The sequence below is a fragment of the Pithys albifrons genome, chromosome Z (assembly GCF_047495875.1).
Source record: "Pithys albifrons albifrons isolate INPA30051 chromosome Z, PitAlb_v1, whole genome shotgun sequence".
In the NCBI taxonomy this organism is placed as follows: domain Eukaryota; kingdom Metazoa; phylum Chordata; class Aves; order Passeriformes; family Thamnophilidae; genus Pithys; species Pithys albifrons.
The window spans coordinates 39,960,132-39,985,571 of record NC_092497.1 but is presented as its reverse complement, the minus strand read 5'-3'; the positions used below and the strand labels follow the sequence as shown (position 1 = coordinate 39,985,571).

At 40.0% G+C, this 25,440-nt stretch overlaps 1 protein-coding gene across 1 annotated transcript; it reads left to right on the top strand.

Annotated features, from left to right (window-relative positions):
* Window positions 1–7,870: 7,870 nt before the first annotated feature.
* ALDH7A1 (aldehyde dehydrogenase 7 family member A1) lies at window positions 7,871–24,051 on the top strand. The gene is made up of 18 exons (XM_071580195.1): window positions 7,871–8,077; window positions 8,197–8,250; window positions 9,450–9,515; window positions 11,086–11,166; window positions 13,487–13,610; window positions 14,137–14,269; window positions 14,848–14,892; window positions 15,649–15,726; window positions 16,578–16,675; window positions 17,656–17,697; window positions 18,826–18,920; window positions 19,801–19,885; window positions 20,172–20,278; window positions 21,020–21,136; window positions 21,565–21,662; window positions 21,776–21,849; window positions 22,799–22,874; window positions 23,556–24,051. Exons 1-18 carry the CDS (start codon window positions 7,901–7,903, stop codon window positions 23,608–23,610), a joined length of 1,605 nt encoding a protein of 534 aa, XP_071436296.1. The 5' UTR covers window positions 7,871–7,900; the 3' UTR covers window positions 23,611–24,051.
* Window positions 24,052–25,440: the final 1,389 nt, after the last annotated feature.

Below are 25,440 nucleotides of genomic sequence, written 5' to 3'. Positions count from 1 at the left end.
ATAGACAGTTATCACCAAATATCTGCTCTTTTCATTCTTTTATATTTTCTCTCACACTCTCACTCTCTGCAAATCTAATATACAGTGCTGTCATAATGAAATCCAGATTCCCCTAACATTTGGACAATTCTTTTTTAAAACATAGGGGTTTTCCCCATTGTTTTTAAGGTTCACATTTCCAAACAATTTATGTTGTGGCCTACTACTTCTTATTTTTTCTTTTCTCTTTTTTTTTTTTTTAATGTAGTTTTTTTTGTTTTGTTTGTTTTTTGTTTTGTTTTGTTTTGTTTCTTTGTGGTTTGGGGGGATTTTTTTGTTGTTTTTGTTGTTGCTGTTGTTGTTATTTTTCCTGTCCTGTAGGTTTTCGAGTGAGGTGGGATGCACACTGTCCTTGAGGGGCATACATATTACAGTGACTGTACAGCTCCTAATGTGGAAGATACACAAGAGATTCTGATGTGAATCAGAGTCTGTTACTACAGCAAGGGAACAAAATATCCAAAATATCTTATGCATATCAAAATATAATATTGTACTGAGCTGTCCTGTTCCCATGACCAGATAAACCTCTGATCTATGTTCCTCCATCATAAAAACCAAATTAATAACAAAGTTATTTTAAGTTTGGTTTGCGTTTGATTTTTTTTGTTTTACACACTTGTTCTTTCTTGTAACTTCAGTGGTAGGTTGTGATATCTTATATTAGGAACTGTGTGAATGGAGAATTAAAAAAGTATACAAACGAGATATATTTTCTAACCCAGAAAATGTCAAAAGAAAACAATAAAAATATAATTTTTTCTTTCTGTTGATTGCAAAGAAGAGGGAAACAAGAAAATAATTTTGGATTGACTCAGCATGAGACAAACCTCTTATAATAATCTTGTATTTAACTCATTCAGCATCTCCCTTCTATCCTTAAAGGTTTGTAAGTTGTGAGCTGCCAATATTTCAAAGAGAAGTCTGAAGACATTTCCTTTTTTTGCCCTTTTTGCTGGAAAATGTGGGGAAGCACTGTGGTAGTTTGTGTCTTTACCCTGAAATTGACTAAATGTCAGCAAATCTTCTTTAATTCTCCTAATTTTTCTACAAATGTTTCTTCTATTTAAAGTCTGAAAGAAAGCACACCTTGAAAATTCTAGATTGGTCGTTGTTCAGTGTGGTCTATTTTCTAGACAAGGATTATTACTATAAATAGCAGAAGAAAGTTGGTGAGAAATTACAACTGACCCGGACAGATTACAGGTTTAATGGGGATGGTGTCATCATGAAAATTGATGAGGAAGCTCTTTGTGGGATGTCCATTTGACATAGGCAGTCTTGGCCTTTGTTGATAACAAATCTGCTCAAGAATCAACATGTATGTATAAAACATTGCTCTTTTTTTTTCCTCCCAGATGATCCAGTTCTCAACATCATTCAAAATCCAACAGAATTGTTCAAGCATTTTCTAAATTCTTTTGTTCCTCTTTGTTCTTCTCTCCATTGCTTATATATTGGGCTCTAGGACAACACACCCTGCAAATGTCATAGAAAGGACCTTGAAAGATCATCTAGTCCAACACCTTGTGGGAAAGAAGCCTATGAGATTATTTAGCACTTCCTTCAATTGCATCTTGACAACTACAAGCAATGGGAAATCTACCAAGTCCCTGGTGAGGTTATTCCAGTGATTGATTGTTCTCATTGTAAAAAATTACTTTCTTAAATCATGTTGAAACCTCACCCAGTGCAACTTGTACCATTCCCCCTTGTCTTCTACATGTAGAACCTTGTGAAGAAAGAGCTTCCATCATTGTGGATGCCCCTTAAATACTGGAATAGTATGATAAAGTCCCCCTGAGTCTTCTCTTTTTCAGGTAGAAGAGACCTAACTTCTTCAATCTTTCCTCATATGGCAGGTTCTCTAGACTTAGCCATTGTTGCTGCTGCAGTGCACTGGTCACTCATGTTTGGCTTGTTGTCCTCCAGGATCCTCTGGTCCCTTTTACCGAGGCTGCTCCACTGCCACACAGGTACAGGTCTGTGTTGGGCTCTCTGATTATGTCCCAGATGCAGGACTTTGCACTTATCTTCATCCTGTTCTTTTCTGCCCACTCTTTCATCCTGTTAGGATCTCTCCCTAAGATGGCTCTCCCTTTTGATATATCCACCTCATCATCCAGTTTGACATCATCAGCAAAGTTAGTAAGGGTTCTTTTAATCCCATCATCCAGATAGTTTATGGAGATGTGAGGGGCTCAGTTTCAACCCCTGTCAGAGCCCAAGTGGTGACAGACTGACAGACTGAGTAAAATGCATTTATTTCACTCATTTGTTTAAAGATGTACCCAGCTCTCATGACAAGCCAAGACTGTGTAAGGGTGGGTTTTTATATTATTAAGACCCTATTCCTTGCAAGAAAGAAAATGTCTACAAGTGCTTTTGATACTGCTACAGACTAGATGAGAGCTCTGCAGCTGTCACACAGTAGTACATTGATAATGATACAGCAGCAAAGCCTCGGGGCTAAATGCAAGACTGAAACCTAAGTCCAAAGGGAATTCCCTAATTAGTGTATGAAGTGAATCCACTGGACTTCCATTTCCTTGGTGCAGAAATGGTTCTAATGACGGTCACTTGCTTTATAAACCACTTTTATAAAGGCTCTTTGAGAGGCAGAGGACTTTGTTATGTAACAGATCTTCAAGCTGCACCCAAGAATGCTTTCATTTTATATTATTTTTATTTGCATAATCTAAAGACTACCTGTGGATTCGTGCCTTTTGTCTGGAAATACATATTTCTTCCAGGACAGGGATTACTTTCTGAGGTGTAGTTAAGGAGAATGAGTGGAACTCCCTGGTTTCCAGTGCACGGACAGCAAGGAAGGAAAGACAAGCCAAGTGCAGAGGTTGTTGCTGAGCCAACTTCCTTTTCAGCCTTAGATCTCACTGTTCTTCTGATCATTCCTTGTATTAAATCATTACTGATTGATGTCAGATAGTGTAATGTTGCCTATTACACTGTCACTTAGAGCTAAATATGCAAAGTCTGTTTATGTGCGTGCTAAATTCCCTGGTATATTGCCCACATGACAAGGTACTAGGTTTGGTTGGGTTTTTGAGGTTTTGCCTTGTTTGTTTGGCCTTTTGTAATATCTCAAACTGTTTACTATCTATATGGGCTATACAACTACATAAGCCTATTTCTTAGGATTGAAGTGATTTTTAACAGCTATTGCTAACAAGTACAGTGTAAATAGGAAACTTTAAAACATGAGGAACTATCAGACAACAAAATCAAAAAGCTCTAGATTTGAAACACCTCTAGTAAGGCAAAAAATTTAATTTTCTTCCCCCGCCACAGACTTCACTGTTTTGAGAGGATGAATCACCATAATTCTTTGCATCCCTTATATACTAACACTGAGAAAAATACACTGTTCCTTCTGAAAATGAAGAGAGACAACTGTTGTGTAAACTTGACAGTGGAGCCTTCTGCTCTGGGTCAAGCCATTGTCATGCTTCGAAAATGTGTAAAAGGTAGGAAAACTTTAAGAATATTTTTGAAGCTTTTCTCCTTTTCCTCCCCATTCCCAAATGTCTGCATTGCTTGTGCTGTGTTGAAGCAGCTCTAACTTCACACAAGCACAAAAGCTCTAGGATACCCTGAACATAGGCATTTGACCTCCGTTCTCATTGTGTCCAGTTACTGTTCCCTGGATATTCCTTTAAAGATGGAAGGAATTTGTACTTTTCCCTACAGATGAGAAAATGAAGCACAGAGCAGAAGGGTTACATCTGAAGACTCCTGAAATGACTCCAAGACCCAAAAGGATGGTTTCATAGGATTCCAGGGTCTAACTTAGAACTGGGATATTGTTGAACTCTTTCCCTTTCCAAGCCCTCTTCTATGACCATGTTGCTTTCCCTAAGCTGGAGCCAAGAGCTCCTGTGACAATGCTCAGCTGATTCAGATCTGGAAATAAGTAAACTGTGATGGACAAGATGAGGACATGTTTTTACTGACTTTAATAAGCATTGCTGAAATTAATCTTTTCCCATCTATTTGAAAGTTATGTTAAAAGTAAATATTTTAGCAACTTTAATTACATCCTTATGGCAGAATAATGCTCCACGACTAGTTTTAAATATCACAAATTCCAAGATGTACTCTCACCAGTTGATACATCACATCTAAATCAAAGAGAAAGTAATTTGTATTGTTAGCATGATCACACTGCAAAGTAAGCTTACCACAAAAAGGTAATTTCTCACTAAAAGTCTGCTTAACAAATAAAGATTTGAAATATCAAGCTCAGGATGCCCATGTAGAACAAACAGAAAAAGCAAATACATACTGTAATGTGATATGGGGCTAACGCCTCCTCCCCCATATACCCCTTTGTTGCACAATGTTTTTCTCTCTTGCAAACTCTCCTGCAATTAGCCTTGCTCTGTAACTGTGGGACAGAAGCACAGGTTGTGTCTGTGCTCTATTTTGGGCACAGGCCTGAAATCCCACTCCTGTTGCACTTGGAGCTTCTGGAGGTGTATCTAGGTTTAGATGAGAATTTGGACAAGGTAGGAAGAAAAAAGCTTGGGCCCCACACCAAGGTTTAATGCAGGTCTAACCACCCCTTTACCACAGTGGATGGCTGAATAGTAACACAACTCACAGAGCCAGTCCTGCATATCTGATCACTGACCAACTGCAGACAAGTTGGCTCCAGGTCCCTCTTGAAAGGACTTTAGCACCACCTTTGACGGTGATGATTTCATCTGCTTGGACACTCTGGAGCAAAAAATGTGAACAGATCCAAGTCAGGAACACTGCCAGGGTTTCAAATTTTCTCTGTGCTTTGACCAGTATCTACTGTCATATATATGTGTGCTGGAGAAATTGCTTGCTTATGATGACGGATAAAGATTTTGGGATTGAAACTAAATTGCCCATGCATCAGCTACTGCCCTAAACATTTGAGAGCTTTTTCTAGAATCCAATGTATGTGTTGAACATATCTTGCAGCTGTTTGATTGTGAAGTACCCCTCTGACCATGTAAAATTATAGAAGGCCAAAAAAGGTGAAAGTCTATAGAGGATTGTGCAACACATTAGAAAACATCACCTCTCTAAGACCACTGTCCTCAGTGCCGCCAGCACCCTCTCCATCAGGGAGAAGCAAGAACCATTGCTCCCTGGAGATGTGGAGCTGGGAGTCAAGACAGGGACCTCATGAGTTGAAGTCACAGCCCAGCTTAAGAGGCACTATATCAGCCTCAGAAGCCAGGAAGCCAGCCTTCTGGTCAGAGTCAGTACAACCAGCAGCATCACTAGATCCCATGGTGAAGGGCAGAGGCTCTGAGTCCTCAGGGTGTGGCTTGCCACATCCTTATCCAAGCAGACACATGGCTCTGGCTGAGAGATGGCAGGAAGGACTAAAGGCCCAGGACTGAGTTTCAGGTCCTGGGTAAGACTGATCAGATCCACTAAAGCTCACTGATGTCATCAACACTCTCAAAGTAGTGGGTTGACAACCTTGGTATTTAATTTGAAGAGCAGGCCTGCATCCTTGCACTGGAGTGTATCCCTCCTTCCCTCTGTGAGGTGTCAGGGCCAGACCTTAGAAGAAAGGTCTGCAAAGTTTCCCTGAATTCAGTGGACTGTGTGATTTCTGATGGGTATCTGATCAATTTCAAACACAAAACTGTGTCCTGTTCTGAAATTTCATTACACCAGTGAACACTATGCAAGGACAATTACGGCCATGCAATCCTCTCAGTTAAAGGGATAGGATACTCCCTCAGTAGGTTTTTCTTCCTCAAGACATGTGTGGAGCTGCCACAGCATCACCAGAAGCTGTGTGCTGTGCAGCCAGCTGGAGCCTATTCATCTATATATTTGATCTATATACTAACTCAACCTTCTGAGAAAAAGGTTTGCACTACAAGTAACAGTCATCAGGAGATAGAATAGCTCAAGAAATTCTTCACACCCTGGGTCACTAGATCAGAGCAAACTCACTCCAGATCAGATGCTATGAAGACCTATTCAAGAGGTTTTCAGTAGTCTCTGACAGCCAGATGATGAACAAACAGCTCTGGGGACTGATCTATCATCTACAGGATAGTTTCTTGAGGTCAAGGTTATCAAAACAGAGTGTCAAAGCAGAGGAAGAAAGCCTGTACTGCTGTTCTCTTGATGGTATTTGCTCTACAGATATATATAAGGTTTCATCCTCCAATTAAAAGTTTTACCTTTCAGTTGTACTAATTTCCCTTTTGAGTTGCTTCTGCTTGAGAGTCTTTATATATTACCCACAAAGATGAACAGATTGCTGCCTTTTTGATGGAATTTTATAGTATCTGAACCCAGTTTCCCTGTACAAGAGACAATTTCATGTTGCACGCAGGGAAGCCAAAGGCAAAGCCAGTTCTTGAACCCTGCCAAAACTACTTGGCCAAGTAGTCTTAAGACTACTGCTGATCTTTTTACATAATCCAAAAATACTTCTTGTTCTACAAAATTACTTGAAAAATCACTTCTTCTTAAAGAGCAAATTATTTAGAGCTAGTGCAATTCATATTAAGCAAAATTGTTTAGCTGTGAAAATCAAAAAATAAATTATGGCAGTCTTAAGATGTCATATTTTTCTTCTCACCTTTAAATATGTGCTAAGACTTTTAAATCTTAGTATTGGGGTTTATTCCTAATTGGTTTGGTCATTCTGAAAATACTGCATTCCTGAAAACAAAATATTTCAGGGGAGACTTTTATCACTCTCTACAACTACCTGAGAGGATGTTGTAGCCAGGTGGGCATTTGTCTCTTCTCTCAGGCAACCAACAGTAGGACAAGAGGGCACGGCCTTAAGCTCTGCCAGGGGGCTTTAGGCTGGATATCAGGAAGAAGTTCTTTACAGAGAGAGTGATCAGGCATTGGAATGGCCTGCCCAGTGAGGTGGTGGATTCTCCAACTCTGAAAGTTTTTAAGGTGAGATTGGACATGGCACTGAGTGCCATGATTTAGTAATCAAAGTGGGGCTGGATTAAGGGTTGGACTTGATGATCCCGGAGGTTCTATGATTCATAGTGAGGCATCTAAATTTCTGAAGTTTTTAAGGGGAATTACAGTAGAAAATATGGGATATAAATCACTTACAAATTTGCAAGGTTAATGTGTGGTCCTGTATAGAGGAAAGAAAAAGGTTGTAAAGTCACAAACGCTAGTGTGGATAAAGTAGCCAGTTTAGAAGCTGAAGACATTTATTTTCTTTGAGATTCAGTCACAGTACTGCAGAATAGGAACTGTGCACACTCCATGTATTACTGTTATTATTGGTTGTATAAGGATAGCTACAGTTTTTCCCTGCTTTGACTCCAGTGTGCTCTTATTTTCTGCAGCAATTAGAAATATCCGACTTGGGGGACTCCTCTGCCCCTTCTGCTCTTGAATCAGTGAGGGGGACTCCACAATGTTCCTGGGCAATCCGTTCCAGTGCTCAGTAACCCGCACGGTAAAGTTCTTTCTTGTGTTCAGGTGAAACTTCTGAGCATTCAGTTTCTGCTTCTTGTCCTATCGCTGGACACCACCGATCAGAGCCTGGCTCTGTCCTCCTGACACCCTCCCTGCAGATGCCCAGGGATGTTTCTGAGGCTCGGACTCAGCCACCGGCTGTCTGAGGTAGCTGGGCTGGGGTGGGTGCCGCGCCGTGCCGGGGCCGTGCCGGTCCGGGCCGGTCCGTGCCGGGGCCGTGCCGTGCCGTGTCGGGGCCGTACGGGGGCCGTGCCAGGCCGTGCCGGGGCTGTACCGGGGCCGTGCCGTGCCGTGTCGTGCCGTGCCGGGGCGGGGCGGAGCGGGGGACGCGGGCCGGGCCGCCAATGGCCGCGGGCGGGCGGGGCGGGCGCCATTGCCGGCCATGCTGGGACTCCGCCGCGTCGCCGCCGCGCTGCTGCCGCTGTCCCGGGCCGGGCCGCCCGCCGCCGCCATGGCCACGATGCTCGTCAGCCAGGAGCGCTACGCGTGGCTGCGGGAACTGGGGCTGCAGGAGGAGAACCCGGGCGTGTACAACGGGCGCTGGGGCGGCCGCGGGCAGGTGGGGGGCGCGGGCTGGTGGGGGGGGGGCGGGGGAGAGCGGGGTCGGGGGACCGCGGGGTGTCCCCGGGGGAAAGGGCGAGCTCGGACCCGCCGCTCACCGCTCCCGTCCTGCCCTAGGTGGTGACTACGTACTGCCCCGCCAACAACGAGCCCATCGCCAGCGTCCGGCAGGTGAGCGCGGCCGGGGAGGGCCGGGGCGGCCCCCGGACACTGCGGCCCGAGCGAGGCGTGCTGGGAGCGGCCCCTGCCCGCGGCCAGGCCGGAGACGGGCACGGCACTGCCGGCAGCGCCCACGGGGTTGTGGAGTCTGGGGGGCCCGGGGGTGGTGGGTCCGTGGCCCCGAAAGGTGTTGGGTCCGTGGGTCCGTGGCCCGAGGAGGTGTTGGGTCCGTGGCCCATAAGCTGTTGAGCTCAGAGGCGGCTACTGGAGCTCGTCGCAGGCTGGAAGTACTGCTGGAAATACGCCAGTGGCTTTCCTGGAAGAAAACAAGCTGTTGGCATTGCTTTCTTTCGTCCCCGTCCTACCCCAGTCTCCCACTCTGGCGAGTATTGTTGGAGGGGCGAGGGCCTCTCCTTTCCTTCCCCTTTGGGTTTGTTCCTAGTGAGAGTTGCAGGACACGGCAGATTGCGGCTGGTCAGTGGGGCTGAGTGGCCGCGGGGGAGTGAGGAGGAGAGCGACGTGGCATGCACGTGGTAAAATTGTAGGGGAAAAAAAAAAGAAGTGTGAGAATAGTGCTATGCTGCTAATCTGCTCCTTTTGTATATTAGGATTAGCCTTTGATGCCCAGTGAGACTGATGGAGTAGGACAGCCCTCTCACCCTTTTTAAAAATACTGTTAGTCATATCTAAGTTAAGATATATGCATGCATATTTGAATACGTTATTTACACACACACATATATATGTATGTATATACATATATATGTATGTGTATACATATGTATGTATATACATATATATATATACATGTATACATATATATACACACATGTATACATATATACATACATGTATGCATATATTCATAGATAGATAGGTAGATAGGTAGATAGATAGATAGATAGATAGATAGATAGATGGATGTTTTCCTTACCATTATTCTTTATGGAACATCCTTTAACATCTGAAGGACAATTTCATTCATGGGGGTTTTTTCTTTAGGCAGCGCATACACTTTTCCTCGGCAGTGACTTCAAACAGTGGTCAGATTGGGACCAAACTGTGTCAAGATAGAAACATCCTGTGAAAGTTATATCCTGTAGTGCAAATACTCTCTCCAAGAAACGTCTGAAGTGCTGGAGCTTTTCTTTGGCATTTGTTTTGCGGTTTTGATTTTCCTAACTTTTTCTTTGATGTGCTTCTTCATATAGGCTAGCTTGGAGGATTATGAAGATACAGTGAAGAAGGCTAAAGAGGCGTGGAAGGTCTGGGCTGATGTAAGTTAACAGAGACTTCTCTTTTATAACAGATCTCTGGCAGATACAGGCTTTTAAATTGCCCCATCAGGTGGAGGTGTAAAAATGTGTTCATGTTGTGTGTGTTGCATTAATGCAAAAAGTCTGCATTGGAAGCATCAAGAAAGAAACACACACAGATTATGCATTCCAGTACGAAGATAAGGACACTGACTTGTGGAAAATGTTTTGAAAAGTCTGGCAGGTTTACCCAGGCTTGTTCCTGCGAACTGTTGGCACAGGTCTGGTGAAGTTCAGAAACCTTGTAGCAAGCAAACTGTCCCTGTGCTTCTATTTCACTTTCCTGTCGCTGCTGCTTTCTGCAGCAGGAACTCTGCAGGGTATTTGGGTATTTAACTTGTGTTGGTCATAATCCTCTCGTGCACTGAGAAAGACTGCTCGTTGCAAACATGCTTTTTTTGATTCACCTGCTGTCCTGGTGTTTCACAAGACAGCTGTGTTATTCCAAAGCTTAGTTATTTTTCATTAGCAAGCTGTAGTTCGCCGTGCACATGTACAGCTGCCCAGCCAGCGCCCATTCTGTTCATGGCCAGACTTAGTTCTTACAGTTACCTGCTGTTTCTTTGGTAGAAGCTGAAACCTGGATTTTGTAAGGTGTTGGGCATTCTGTATTTTAGCCAGGAAGGTTTTGCCTTTTCTGAAGATAACAAAGTTTAGGACAAAGACTACAGCTTCCTCAGCTCCCTCAGGATATATTAGTATGTACTCTTTTGTTATAGTCTGTGAGTATAATGTTGGTGACGTGTAACATTCTTGGAAATAATCTGAAAGCAGTCCAACAGATAAAGAATCAATGCATCAAATGTTCCTTTAAAGACTTTTCTTAAAGCTGTTTGCTATTAGTTTGTGAATTTTGTTGTTTATAATGAGCTTATCTGAAAGATTTTGTCTTTAAGGAGATAAGCTTGCATGATTTATGTATTACTCAGTCCTGTTTTTACAGAGAACTGCTATTCTAATCATGTAAATCCTGTTGCATGTGTATGATCTGCAGTTGATCCTGGCTGTGGATTATTCTTTAGTGTACTGATACCACATTGAAAAGATCTGTTGTGGGTATATGGGCTTAATATTTCCATGATTGAGGTTTCTGTGTGTCTCAGCATCTGCTAAGAAATAAATGTCATACTGCAAAGAAGTTTGAAAATGTGGTATTAAGTACACTTCCATGGCTCAGAAACCAGTAAGTGTGCTTTTTATGAAAAATGCTTGGTTTTTGGCATGCAGTTACTTGTTTGGTGGCATTGTGGGTGATGTAGCTGAACAAAAGAACTAATAATGTAAATGCTTCTGGCAATATCCAGTGGAACTGAAGTTTTGAACAGACATTACTGTGTGCAGTGTTACCAGCCTGTGTGAGGCAGGGAACAGTTTTTTTGTAAAGCAGTGCACATGATAAAAATGAACAAGTAACAGTGTCTTGGGAAAGAGCACAACAGTCAGTGGTTGCTTGCTACAAGGGCAGAGAACCCAGCAGCAGAAGTCACAAATGTTCAATCTCATGTAGATTCTTCTGTTTTGTTTTGACTAGATCCCTGCACCTAAGCGTGGAGAAATAGTGCGACAGATTGGTGATGCCCTGAGACAAAAAATCAAACTTCTAGGAAGCTTGGTAAGGTGTTTTCAGAAGTAGCTTAACTTTGCGGGAGGGGTAAGGAGGAGTGGGGCATGAGGGCTAGAGGTGTGTCAAAGCTAGTTTTTCTCAGTTTTTTATATACCACTCTGCAATAGTAACCTTAATAATTGTTGAATAATGGCTGTGCCTAAAGAAGTTTTAATTTTAAAAAGAAGGAAAAATTTTAAACAAAGTGTACTGCATGGGAATGGCATGAAGCTGTGGCAGGGGACAATTAGATATTAAGAAAAGTTGCTTCACCCAGAGAGTGGCTGGGCTCTGGAATAGGCTCCCCAGGGAAGTGATCACAGCACCAAGCCTGAGAGAGTTCAAGAAGCATTGGACAATGCTCTCAGGCATATGATGTAACTCTCAGGATGGTCCCGCACAGGGCCAGCAGTTGACATGGTGATCCTTGTGGGTCCCTTTCAACTCAGGATTATGATTCTATGAAATGATAATATATAATAGGAAAAGAAAACCTAATTCATTCTGAGCCTCTACTCTGACTGGGAGGAGTGTTACAACTGTTGCCCAGCTATTTTCCCACTTGCGTGTCAGAAAGGGTACTGTCTAAATACTAAAAGTATCCTGAAAAAGACCTTCCTCTAATACAGAGCTTTAAACCTTGAGCTCTTTCGGGTGATCTGCAGGTTTTTGCCAACTGACATGTAGAAGTCTTCAGAAGCTGAGATGGTCTTAATGAGATGATCTTGCAGTGCTGTGCAGGACATAAAGGTTGAAAGACCTCTCCTTTAAAACACTTGCTAGTTGCTAGGGAAGCAAAGAAGACAAGTGGGGAACTTGTCACTTTCCTTTTACAGGATTTGCTTGTATGTGCTGCTGTTCAGAAACAGCTGTCAATGAATAACTCCATGTGTAGTCAAGCCCATATTGTTAACCTTCAAAACTTTGTTCTGCACTTTCCCTTTATGTTGTCTCCTCAGCAGAGTTTCTGTGGTGGAATTAGAGTGGTAACATACTTTTGTATTCAAAACCAGTACTGCTTCCCTGGTGAGTGTGGACAGACAGAAATTCACTCTGTGTTCCTTGAACAAAACTTCTGTGGCTTATTGCTATGTTTTCCTAGTTTTCCCAAACAGATAATACATCTGTTCAGCATTTCTACAATTGAGGATAAGCTTCAGGTTGAAAGAGGTGCAGTAGGTATTAAGGTTTTAGTATATGTAAAAGGGAACAAATAGAAATTCATCTTTCTCTTATGCCATTGGAAATTTCCAGCCTCACTTCACAGTGTCCTTGGGAAACATCCAGGTATTTCTTTTGCACTTACAGACTAACTGTTGCGTTTCTTAGTAAATATGTCTGATGCTCCTCCATTTTTGGTCACAGGTAGTGGCTCTTTCTTCTAGCTTGAGATGACCACAGGCATCGTAGAAATATGTTCAGTCACCTTTATTTTAACCTTTGCATGGGGAGAAAAGTTCCATAGCAATCCATTTAACCTGACTTGTCATTCAACAGCCTTTTCAAAACACAGTTATCTGTCTAGAGTGGTAGGTAATATCTGCATGAAAGTCATACCTGGCTATCAGAATGTGACAGTAAAATTAAATGGGGGTAGATGGGTGACTTTTCAGTCCTAAGTTTGGAAAATTTCTCAATTTTAGAGGGGAATGTCTTCAAATTCCAGCTTATTCTCACTGATAATTTATATGTCAGCTGAGTAAATTTAACAGGCTTTTAACAGAAGGTTATAGTTTAAGGGTGACTTCAGCTGAAAAAAATCCCCAAATCTCAAATTGTTCCTGAACATCCCAGGATAACAAAATACTAAGGATATGTAGACATTTTCAGCAGTGTATGCAAATGAAGTCTCTCCAATTCACTTTGATATGTTGTAAAATGAGTAGTTTCCATATGAAAAATGTAAATAACCACCTTCTTTAGCTGGAGCAGAGTAATCCCGCTTTCCCAATATGTTCCGTGCCTGGTCTGCGATGTGTTCAAATATGTTGTTGGAAATCCAGTGTTCTATTAATCTAAACTTAAGAACCTCATTAGTGTTGGATACTCCTTCCAGTAGATTTGAGGTTTTGTTAGTTTTCCTCTATTCATTGATTAGCTCTTCTAATTTATGCCTATTGTATGGGGATGTGACTCCTATCTAATTATATTGTGTTATTTCTTCAAGCTATGAATAACTCAGGAAGAGGTGATGCTCTTCTAATAAAAAAACGTGTACTAAAATCTTGCCTGGTGTATAGATACACCTGACATTGGTGGGCAACAAAATGTATTTATTGGGTATTCAAGGAAATTTAAAAAAAAATTGTCTAACTCTTAATTTTCTCAGGTCTCTTTGGAAATGGGAAAGATTTTTGTTGAGGGTGTTGGGGAAGTGCAGGAGTATGTTGATGTCTGCGACTATGCTGTTGGTTTGTCTCGAATGATTGGTGGACCTATTTTGCCTTCAGAAAGTAAGTATATGTGTTCGTTTTTTGGTTTTATTTGTGTTGTTTTTTTTTTTTTAACAAATAAAGAGATGGAGAAGTATCTTAGATACATGATGTCGTAGTCCAGCAGGATCTCTGTTCTTTCAGCAGTATTTAGGGAGACTTAGGAATAGTTGTGCTGGTGGGCAGTAGCGCCACCTAATGAAGTACCTAATGAAGTGGCAGGTAAGCAAGTGAGCAACGGAGGGCAACAGAGGAAAGTTCAGCAATGCACTTAGACAGGAGAGACCTCTTTGTCAGCTATTGATTAGCACACAGACACCATGGAGTTAACTGAGTAGCTAATTATGTTATCATGTCATTAGCTGTTTGCCCAGTGTAGCTAACCTTGATCCAGTAAGCTGCAGTGCACATGTAATTCAGCTCTTCGTAAGCTAATGCTGTGGTGGACTGAGGAGTGATGCTAGACTCCTTGCTTACATATTTTCCTTTGTTAAAAAAAAATCACTGAAGGGATAAAAATTGCATTATGTTGTGTCTGTGCTTTCAGGACCTGGCCATGCCCTTATAGAGCAGTGGAATCCAGTTGGATTAGTAGGAATCATCACAGCCTTTAACTTCCCTGTAGCAGTTTATGGGTGGAACAGTGCAATTGCAATGATTTGTGGAAATGCTTGCCTCTGGTAAGATCTAGCTCTCCAACCTGCTAGCAGGATTTTTAAATTAGAAAGCTATTATCTCAGGCATGAAACTAGTACTGAATGTCTGATGTTTCTGTATATTTGATACTATCTAATGTAGGCTTGATTTCTTTTTATTTTTAGCTCCATTTGTAGTCAAAGAGCTTTATTTTATTTTGTGGTAACCTCTTCTTGAGATATTAAGATTCAGATGCATCCAGGACTTAGCCAGATGGCCTGTTAATAAAGAAACTAGGTTGAGGGCTTGCAGTAGTGGTAATGAACAGTTAATGTATTCAGAATTGGTGTAGCTAAGATTAAAAATATAAAAAGTAGCTTTACTTCCTCTTGCATCCTGCTTTGCTTTTGTCTGCATACTTCACTCTGGCCTAGTCCTTGTTCACATGAATTTCAGTAGGAGCTCTGAATGCTCAGCTGTGGAAACAAATGCTTGAGTTCCTGTCTTACCATACACCTGAAAACTAGCCTACCCACAGTGGGCTGTGTATCAGATACCATAAAAATTGCTTGTTTGAATTATTTCTTCAAGAATTAAAAAAACATATTATTTTTCTTTTTAGGAAGGGTGCTCCTTCAACATCTCTTGTTAGTGTTGCTGTTACAAAGTAAGTTCTGGTTTCTTTGCTCTCTTTGTTGCTTTTTAAACAACTTCTTTTCTGTTCAAGGTAGTGCATAGTGGTCAGAAGAAATGTGTTCCCCTACCAGTAACTGTATATATAGGATGTTAAGCTATACTGTTGGCCACGTTTTTATTGAACTAGGTCTGTGTTTCTGCTGAAGTTGGGCTAGCTGTGAGGTTTGCTTCCTTGTGGAAGATGAACTGCTCATAAAGGTCAGCCTCCCTCAATCACGCATTCATGTTTCAGAGTCATCCCTCATTTTTTCAGTCTCAGGCCACCCTTAGTGTTCAGTTTCTTGGCAAATTGTTCTGGCTGACTTCATAGGCTTATATCCTGAAGATGCTTCCACACAATCTTTATTATGCAACACCTAATAAGACCTTAGCCTGTGTTTCCAGGGTTCAAAACGCTTTCTCAAAGCGTTATTCTCTGTTATTCTTCAGTTATTCTCTGAAGAATAAATGACATAGTAATACTTACTTCTGGTTTATTGTTACTTCACATAATATATTAGCATTTAAAATACTTATTTGTTGTGTATTACAAAAAACATTTATTTTAAAATGCTAAATATAAGTAGGCCCGTTAAAGTAGCTAATTGCTAAGGCCTGTAGCTCTAATATTAACTCCTGAGAACAATGACCCAAACCACTACTACCCCAAAACCCCATGACAGTTTTAATGGTTCATTCCCTATTTGCACTTGTCAGAAATCTCTAAATTTTGCATCTTTCATTCTAGGATAATTGCAAAAGTCTTGGAGGATAACAAGGTGCCTGGAGCAATCTGTTCTTTGGTTTGTGGTGGAGCAGACATTGGGTAGGTGACATTTTTTATTTTTTGTGAATCTGTATAGAGAATAAGGAATATGCTTTGGGGTACTTCTAGTAAAGTTATTCTGGTCTCCAGGAGTTCCCAGTAGACACACATGTTGCCATGATTTTTGTCAGCTGGTCTGAAACTCTGGCCCTGCTCCATTTACAATAAATATTTCTACTTCATGTTGTGAGATCAGCTGCTAACAAATAACTTATTGGATATTAAATGAAGAGACATGACTGAGTTTATATTTTACTTCTGCATATGCTTACACCCAAAGAATATAGCTAATATTAAATTCCATTCTTGTTCTTAGGAGTTTTAGATGTAGTACATTGGCCCTTTGGATTACTTGTGGAGGAGAATATGTCCCCATTTTACTTGCTCACACAGGGTTCTGCACTTGCTTATAGATGTATCCCTGTGCTTGGAAGCTGTTTTGCTTGATTTTTAACAATGTGGGAATTCCCAGTACAAATATATGTTCAGATGTATCTTTTGAGCATTTTAAGAGAAGATAAAATGGATGGTGAGCAATAGTCTTAGATATGCTTTTTCCTTAGGGATCATAACACCTAGAGCTAATCTTTCTAAGTACTTGAGACTGAATTTCAGTGTTAGAACAAATTATGCTTTTACAGTCTGAAAAGGTGGAGGGAAACAGCCTTGTTCTTTTTTCATGACTAAGAAGGTTTCTTGCCATTAGCTTAGTCACATACCTAACGTCTCAAAGAAGTGGTGCTGGCTTTAAAGATCTCCCTGGTTGAAGCTGCTGTAAGTAGAAGGTGCAAGATGCTTTTCCATCTGTGTGTCCTTCCATTGGACACAATGGTATGTCTCCTGTTATGCAGGACAGCCATGGCGAGAGATGAGAGAATGGACCTGTTGTCCTTCACTGGCAGCACAAAAGTGGGCAAGGAAGTAGCACTTATGGTTCAGGAGAGATTTGGTGAGTGTGTGCATTCTCCTCCATTTTTTTCCATGGTGAAGGGCAGTGGAGCCCCACAGGATTTAAACTAACAGCTTGTTTCAGCTGACTTGCAGAAATACAAGTCTGAAACTGCTCAAAGATAGATACGGCATTTTCAGTTAATTCTGTGTCATATCAGCCTTTTTTTTCCAAGGTATCCACAAATCTGTGGTCCTGCAACTCACTGAGAGAAGGGTGAGGTGGTGTTTGTGAAGGTAATTGTATGTAGATTGTCAAGGGAGGCAGCCATGCCCTATGGTCTTTTGGCAATTTGCTTAGGAATACATACCCCCTCACCTTTTACTGCTTATAAATGTAGGAGAAAAGTGATGATTTTGAGGGGCTGTTTTCATTGCAAATATTTAGAAGTGTACAGGCATGAATCTATGTGAGCTGCTGGATTTTTTTACTTTTAAACAGAAAACTTTGTGAACATGGTTTTCTCATTTTATACATTTGAAGTTCATAGAACTGTAAAAAACCCAAACCAAACAAAAAAACCCAGAACAGGTTGAGAATATTCACTCAGATAGATTTGGCTTCTTTCTTTTAGATTTTAGATAAAACAGTTGCCAGAGAAATAAGTAAGCCCTTTAGTTAAATATTACGTATGCACTTTGAACTCTGTATTCCTCTTATTTTTTGTATCATACTATTTACGCTGCAACTCTTTCCTCTTTTCATCTTTTCCTTTCCAGTGCTGTTTTTGCCTATTTTGTTAAGCTTCTTTGTGCCATAACTACTGTTCAAGTATCTTTCTTCACATGTGATAGATGTAGTATTTAGTGTAATTTTATGGTTTAGCTAGAGTGATGAGTTGACTGGGATGCCTGGTACCTTTTGTTCATTCAGAAAAATAAGTTTTATGAACCTTAGCTCTAGTTAGAGGTGACCTCACTGACTGAAGTGCAGTGAATATGTGTGTGCATGACATAACTTATTTTGTGTGTTTTCATTAGGTCGAAGTCTGCTGGAACTAGGAGGAAACAATGCCATTATTGGTAATACACACTGCAGAAATTTAGTCCTATAGATGATATTTTGTAGCAAGTTGTCCCTTTTTATGTTTGTTTTGTGTTTTGTTTTGTGGGGTTTTTTTAGGTTTTTTTTGTTTTTTTTTTAGTTGTAGATTCTTGGGGGTTTTTTATTTGTTTGGGGTTTTTGTTTTTTTTTTTTCCCCTTGCACTGGGTTTTTAAAAGTACATAATAGAATGTTGGAATTTTCTTCTGTCTTTGGTATTGTGAAGGGGATCCACTTCCCAGATAAACAGCATGAATACTATAAAGCTGAGCAACTTGGCAGAAAGAAAATATAAATTAAATAGCTAAATTGCTATTTAACACTGTTGTGTTATAGTCACTTGTTTCAGCTTTCTCATATTCTGAACAAATGTGCTTATCTACTTGTGTCTCATCTACTCTTTGGAAAATCACATTTGAGTAGGTCTTTCTTTTTCCTTGTGCTGCTTTGCAACCAGTAGCATAAATGTTTTTATACTTTGAAAATTGTTTTATTTGTCATATCAAAGTCCTGCTTTTTCTGGAATTGGCTTTGAATGATTACATAATCATTGATAACAGCTTTGGAGGCTTAAGAGAATTTTGTGGAACTGGTTAAGCTAAGTGATATTTTGGGAATCATTTGAGACATAAAACATCTCAATGTCTTCTAGCCAGAGGAGTTGGTTCAACTTAGTGTGTATTTTATATTATTGTACACCTGTGTGTTCTAGCTGTGTTTTTAGGAAGGCCATCTGGATGCACTTATCGTTGTTGCTTTATGCTGATACACTTCTCAGAGACAGAAGGACAAGATGGAGAAATTGAAAGCAGTTGCTTGTAGTTTCTTGAGTTAAAATGAAACTGAAGTTCTTTGCAAGCTTCACTGTAAAAGGTTTTCTTCAGTAGTTCAGATCTGCATTTATGTGCAATTACATGTACCTTATTCCAGTTGCAAAAAGATAGTAAGAGTTTTAAGATGTTTCTGTGTATCTTAACTGTGCTGTACTAGTGCAGCTGTTTTCATGTTTCTTAACCAACCTGTCAGTTTATAATATTGTGTAGCATCTTAAGTCTTGTGAACTGCCTGTTTTCTTCAGTAATATGCCTGTGTTTTACTTTTTTTAAAGTGTTTGAAGATGCAGACCTGCACCTAGTCATCCCATCTGCTCTATTTGCTGCGGTGGGAACAGCAGGTCAGAGGTGCACAACTGCTAGAAGGCTGGTGAGTGAATGTGTGTTCTCTGGTTCGGGTAGCTCTGAATTTTAACTTAATTCCAAATTATCTCAGAAAATGCCTGACAATTCCTACTATTAGGAAGACCAACAAAAATATTTGAAAGATATTTTTAGCTTGCAAAAAAATGAGTATGATGGAAAAACAAGAATGTAGTTTCATTCTACCATAATTCTAGCTCTAAGCAGTTTCTTTCAATGTGTTTCAAAAAGTAACTGTTACTAAAAGCCAGGAAAATAATACTGGGCATACTTCTGTATTTCTCTCAGTTTTCATTGTCAGAACTTCTTTGCTTGTGACTGATACACATTTTGGTGCACGTTTTACATTTCAGCAAAGCAAGGAGGTGTGTGTTGCTTACTTTGTTACTAATTTTTAACCAATTATTTTCAACAAGTTTAAAGGTATTATTACAGTGTCAACCAGTGTTTGATAGTCTTTTCAGAGCTGGGTTGATTGGGTAAATATTAATCAAAATTGATGTGGGTTAATTGATTTGGGTGTATTGAAAGGGCAGTGATTCCTCAAATTGTAGCAATAAAATTGCTTGAGTATTTATCCTAAACACTTAATTGAAGTGTTTGTAGAACACAGCAATGCCATTGATATGAGATGGGGTAAAATTAAAATGGGTTTTTGTTTCTTTGGTTGTTTTAAATCTTCATGGTGATGATTTTACATCTTCATTTTCTAGTGTTTGTGCTGTTTGGAGGCCTTGCTCTGTGTTTACTTTTAACTTTGGGATGGGATTTGCTGAATATGAGCAACACTATCTCCACACTTCATTCATCCCTCTTCAAAGTGCAGTAGTACTTAAGGAGTAGTTACATAAGCTGCACTGACTTGTAACTTTTTTATTACATTTTAGTTTCTCCATGAGAGCATCCATGATGAGGTGGTGTCAAAGCTGGCTAAGGCCTATGCCCAGGTCCGAGTTGGTGATCCATGGGATTGTAAGTACCTATTTCCAACTTTTGGATTTAGAAGACAAGTTTCTGTTTGTTTCATTCTGTTTAAATTCCAAAGGGAATATAGATAAAAAATAGCTAATTTTAGCACTTTACCGGGGAGTGGAAATAGCTGGTTTCATTTAGAAGACTCTGAAAGGAAGATGAAGAATCTGGCTAATACTGTTCTTCTTGGACAGATTAAACAGTTAGTCCCAAAATGTCATGATAAGAGTATTTGCAAATGTATACAGTTTTGCTGAAAGTATGCCTCTGAATCTTTTGCTTTTAGCTGACACTCTGTATGGACCTCTTCATACCAAAGAAGCAGTGAAAATGTTCCTGAATGCAGTAGAACAAGCAAAACAGCAGGGTGGCTCTGTGGTTTATGGTGGAAAGGTGACTTTATTTTCCCTGCTACATCTTGTGCTCTAGGATAAAATATAGTAACATAGCGGCTTAGACCAAGATTGTATCTCAGTTTGTCCTGTCAGGCACTCACTACAGCATATTAGTCACTTTGAGGTTGTTTGAACTGGACTCCTGTCTTCACTGTAGATGATGGTACTCAGAAGCTACCTTCTCCTCTAAGAGCTTTTGACTCTTTCTTATACTATTCCTCAGCTGAAGATCATAGTAAAAATAAAAACAGCATTGCAAATGGTGAATGTCAAGCACTTAACAAGGAAAATTGTAGCTCTGTCCCTGAACTCACAATATCAAACTTCAGGAAATACTGAAGATTTAAGACAGTCACTTGCGCATCTTCATCATATGGGATGTTTAATTCTCATTGATGTAACATTCTGTGAATTCTTGTCTTCCATGGGCTCTTTCTTTATTCTTGATACCTTTAAAATTCTAATCAGCTTACAAGTTGGAGAAAGGAAGTGGTTTTTGTCTTAGCTGCTAGACTTTATGATTTGATTACCTCCTTAGTGGGCATAAGTTATACTTCTGTATTTTAAACAACTAAATATACTTAACTAAAATTTCAGTTACCTACTCAGATTACATGACCTGTTTCTGATTGCTAGGCACAACTCTAGTAGTCAGACTATGAAAGATTCCTTTACTATTCTAATACTAACCTGGATGGTGATTTAAACTTACTTAGGGGTTTTTTTATGTGTTTTGAAGGTTATAAATCGCCCTGGAAACTATGTCGAACCAACCATTGTGACTGGCCTTCCTCATAATGCACCCATTGTCCACACTGAGACGTTTGCCCCCATACTGTATGTGCTGAAATTTAAGGTAAAATAACAGTGGGGACCTAGTCAGGTGCCAAGGATGCTAACAGAAGAGTCAGGAGAGAGATCTCATATGTGTGTTGTGTCCAGGCAATTGTCCCAGAACTTCACGAAGTGGTAACTCTTCTTCTGCCCTGTGAAATATCCACTGTAGCAGCTCACCTCACTGTGTAACTACATTTACGTGAAGACCAATGGAGTTAAGATGAGAGTCTGTGCAGGAGTAGATTTCTATTGTTGATACTGTTCATATTTGTTGGAAAGCAGAGAGTGTGTTTTGTGCAGCAGTGGAGGTTGATACATGTGTGTTTGCCCAGTGGCGTTCAGTACATTTGTGTTATGGCTGAGATATGGGTTTTTTCTCACAGTGCTCTTTGTAACTGCTTTGCCTTGAATAGTCGTGGCTTAACCACTGACACATGCTCCTTCTAGGAGGAAGATGAGGTTTTTGCCTGGAATAATGAAGTAAAACAAGGTCTTTCCAGCAGTATCTTTACCAAGGATTTGGGAAGGATTTTCCGCTGGCTTGGGTATAACTTAAATTATTTTGCCACTTTCCTGAGACATAAGATCACAGTTTTCATTTAAGGGAAGGAGCCTTTCCTGATCCTAAGAAGAAATTGTGTCTTATCTTTTTTTGTAGGCCAAAGGGCTCTGACTGTGGCATTGTGAATGTTAACATCCCAACCAGTGGAGCTGAGATTGGAGGTGCTTTTGGTAAGTTTCTTACGCTTTTGTTTTTCTTTATCCTTCAAATGGTAAAATTCTCTAACATTTGGTCTAGAGGTTTGGTATTATTCCTCAGACTTCATCTTTTCTTAAATTGAGGATTTTTTTTAATTTTCTATCAACTCTGAGAATAAAGCATTACCACTGTAATATTGTTATAATTTAGGTCTCCTCATTTTATTTTTCAAAGTTGTAATCAGTCCATTAACATGACTTAATATGAAGAAATCAGTAAAATTAATTTTGAGTTACACCGCTTTAGCAAAAAACAGATATTGACTAGAGCTGGATTTAAACTACCAAATACAGATATTTTTAAAATATATGTATTTAGGTTTTAAAAGGTCCATGTGTTATTTCCCCTCATACTTCAAATGAATGGAACTCAGAGTTAGGTTCTGAAAGTGTTTAGAGAAATGGCCACTGGAAAACTATTTAAAACAGTTTTAATTAGAACAGTCTTGAGCATTTTTATTTAAGCATGTTTCTATAAGACTTACAGCATATAGTGCTTTCATGGAAAAAAATCTTTAAATAAACATTTTTGCTTTTATTTTTCTTTTTTCGTGTATACTTGAGGAAGTGAGGAAGTAGAAGAAATATTCAGCTTACTGTTTAAACAGTACAAGAACCAGCACATTCTTGTACTCTTATCTTGTGTTAAGACAAAATATCTTTAAAACAAAGTTGTTGGTTGCTACCATGGTGAGATTTCAACTCCAGGTAGATATTTTCACACCAGGCATGAGGGAGAGAGCTACCTGTATGTATTGTGTGGAGTGTTGTTGTAGTAATTTAGTTCAGATAGAGGACAAGGGAAGGAAATAGTTTTTCCCATGTATTTTTATAAAGTGTCTCAATTCTTGGAGTTAGTCCACATTCCCATGCTCAAAAGAAAACAAACGTTAAGTTCTCATTTACAACTTTTTCTCTACAGGTGGTGAAAAGCACACTGGTGGAGGAAGAGAATCTGGAAGTGATTCATGGAAACTTTATATGAGACGGTCTACTTGGTAAGACACTTTTTAAATTCTGAATAAATGTAAATTACAGATAAGCTTTCAAAAGTTTGACTACAAGGAGGTTTATCATTGCTGAATATGAGATAACTCTATATGAGTGTAATTGCCTTTTCTTCACATGCCTAGTAGATGATTTGAAGGGTCTTTATAAAGAACTTTTTTTCTTTTCCCCCTTCTTGCTTGATTTAAAACTCGTCTAAAAATTAAGTGACTGAAACTTGTCAGGATATATGTAAAGTGACAACCATGGAGAGAGGACCACTATTGCTACATTTTGGTTATCTATCCCCAGTTCTACCAACAGTGCATAGAGATTGACAGTTCACATTCTCTGCTGCCCTCCATAGCCTTCACCTCTGCTAATTTTGGATTTATGAATGTGAGAAATCCCACCTTGATTTTTCTATCTAGAAGTTGTAGTAAAAGATTAAACAGATAAAGAGAAATAGATTCTCTGTCAAAGGAGAGATAATGGGGAATATGGTCTTTCCCTGTACATAGTTGCTGTGTTGAAAACTGGAGTAAAGTCAGTTCATAGCTTTAAATAGGCAAACTGCTTGTGGAAGTCTTGTTTACATATGACAGAAATCAGAAGCCTTGCACGTAGGAAGTGGACTGCATAATCTGTCTCAGTGATTAAGTCTGATCTCTGAATACTTGTTTCTCTTCCAGTACAATCAACTACAGCAAGGATTTGCCTCTGGCTCAAGGAATCAAGTTTCAGTAACAACATTATGAATGGCTGCGCTATGAACTGTCCTATCATTTCTGAGTCAAGCACTTTCTAAGCATCATGGGGATAAAAAGTAGTTACCTGAAACCAATTATGTCAGAAAATCATCTACTCTAAAATGGCTTCACTTTCTATGTTTGAATTTACTGCTTCAGTCTTCAAATGAGAGAAGTATATTGTCTTTGGGAAGAAGGGAGGGTGACTGATACTAAAACCTCGAATTCAAGTGGCCTAGATAACCTGTTGCCTTACCACAATATTTCAGAACCAGCACTGTGTATATCTCCTGCCTTCACTGCCTTTCACTCGTCTTTCCTGCTCATAGATCTGTGCTTCAAGCTGTGTGCCAAGTTTCCTGCAGACAACTGGTGCTGTGGGGGTGGACAGTACAGGGTTATTTTCAATGCCTAAATAAAGGTACATTTTGTGAGGTAACTTGAGTTTTTCACTTGTTTTGTTCATTGTTTTGGAGCAAGAATGTTCAGCTGACTGTTCATTTTCACACAATCTGCTGCTGGCTAAGGGAATAATCATTGGACTAAAAGTACCACTTTAGTTTTTCTGCTTTTTCAGAAAGGAGACTTTCACTGTACCTGCTGGGAGATACAGGGTAAGACCAAGGGCTACTGTAGTTTCTTGGAACCTCCTCTTAACGCTAGCAGGGTGTAGCGTGTAAACAAGTCAAAATATGTTTCTCCATTGTTTTCTGCCTCTCAATACATTCTGCTAACATTGCTATGTCAGCTTTAGTGGAAAAGCTTTCTCAAGGAAATACTTCCTGCCAGAAAATCCTGCCTTTTGTGATCAGTTTCCCACATCTGGACCTGAGTATGTGCCAAAAAACATGTGTAGAGATTGGGAAAGCATTATAAAAACCTGAAGATGAATTCAGAAGTTGGAGGAACAAGAGACAAGGAGAAACTAGGAAGCCTCGCCTAGTCTTCTTCTGATCTCTCTTCTCAGCTCGTCTTACCTTTCTTCCAACACCACCAGCCGTCATCTGCCTCGAAGGAGAGACTGTTTGTCAGCCTGGAGAGAGGGCATCGGCCTAGAGCGAGACTGCTTGCCAGCCTGAATGGTCTGTGACTGTCTGTGGAGGTATATCTTTTCTCTGAATTTTTCTCTTACAGGCTAAAATAAAGCACCCTCTTTTGCAGCTACACCAGAAGCCAGCCGGTCCTGCATTTTGCATTTCAAAGACTCACCATCCTCTTGCAGCCAAGAGATAACATCGTGGCAGAAACAGAGAGAGCATCTGCATCCCCCCCCTTCCTCTCAGTTACATGGATAAGGCACTCAAGTAGTTTCTCATGGTGGTATCTTTTCTCTGCTTCTATAAATAATCTTAAGCATTTTTCCTAACTTTTCTTATTTTTCCTCTTTTCCTTTCGCATCTCTCTTGCAATCAATTAATAAAAATCAGTTTTTGGTATTTACAGATAACTTGTTTAAGTTTTAATTTTGCTCAAGAGAATGATTCGAACTTGTAGTTCAATCCGCATCAAAAATTAAGCAGATCTGAACGTCACACAGGGCTTACAGCCAATTCAAGTTTGTCACAGTTCTTGTGATACCCTACAACCAAACCAGCTGAAGAACTGGAGATACAGTCAGCAGGGAATACTCTTCCAGAGGGAATCATAGGGAAAGGCAAATTGTTTTTATGTGCTTCACCTCAGATGGGAGTTTCTTGTGGCCACTGGAGATTATAGCCAACAACAGTTCATTTAGAACCTTACTCAGGATTCAGGATTAGAAAAAGCACAATACTACTAAACTGGTTTTAGCTTTCCATGGAGTAACTTGTGAGGTTTTTAATGTGTT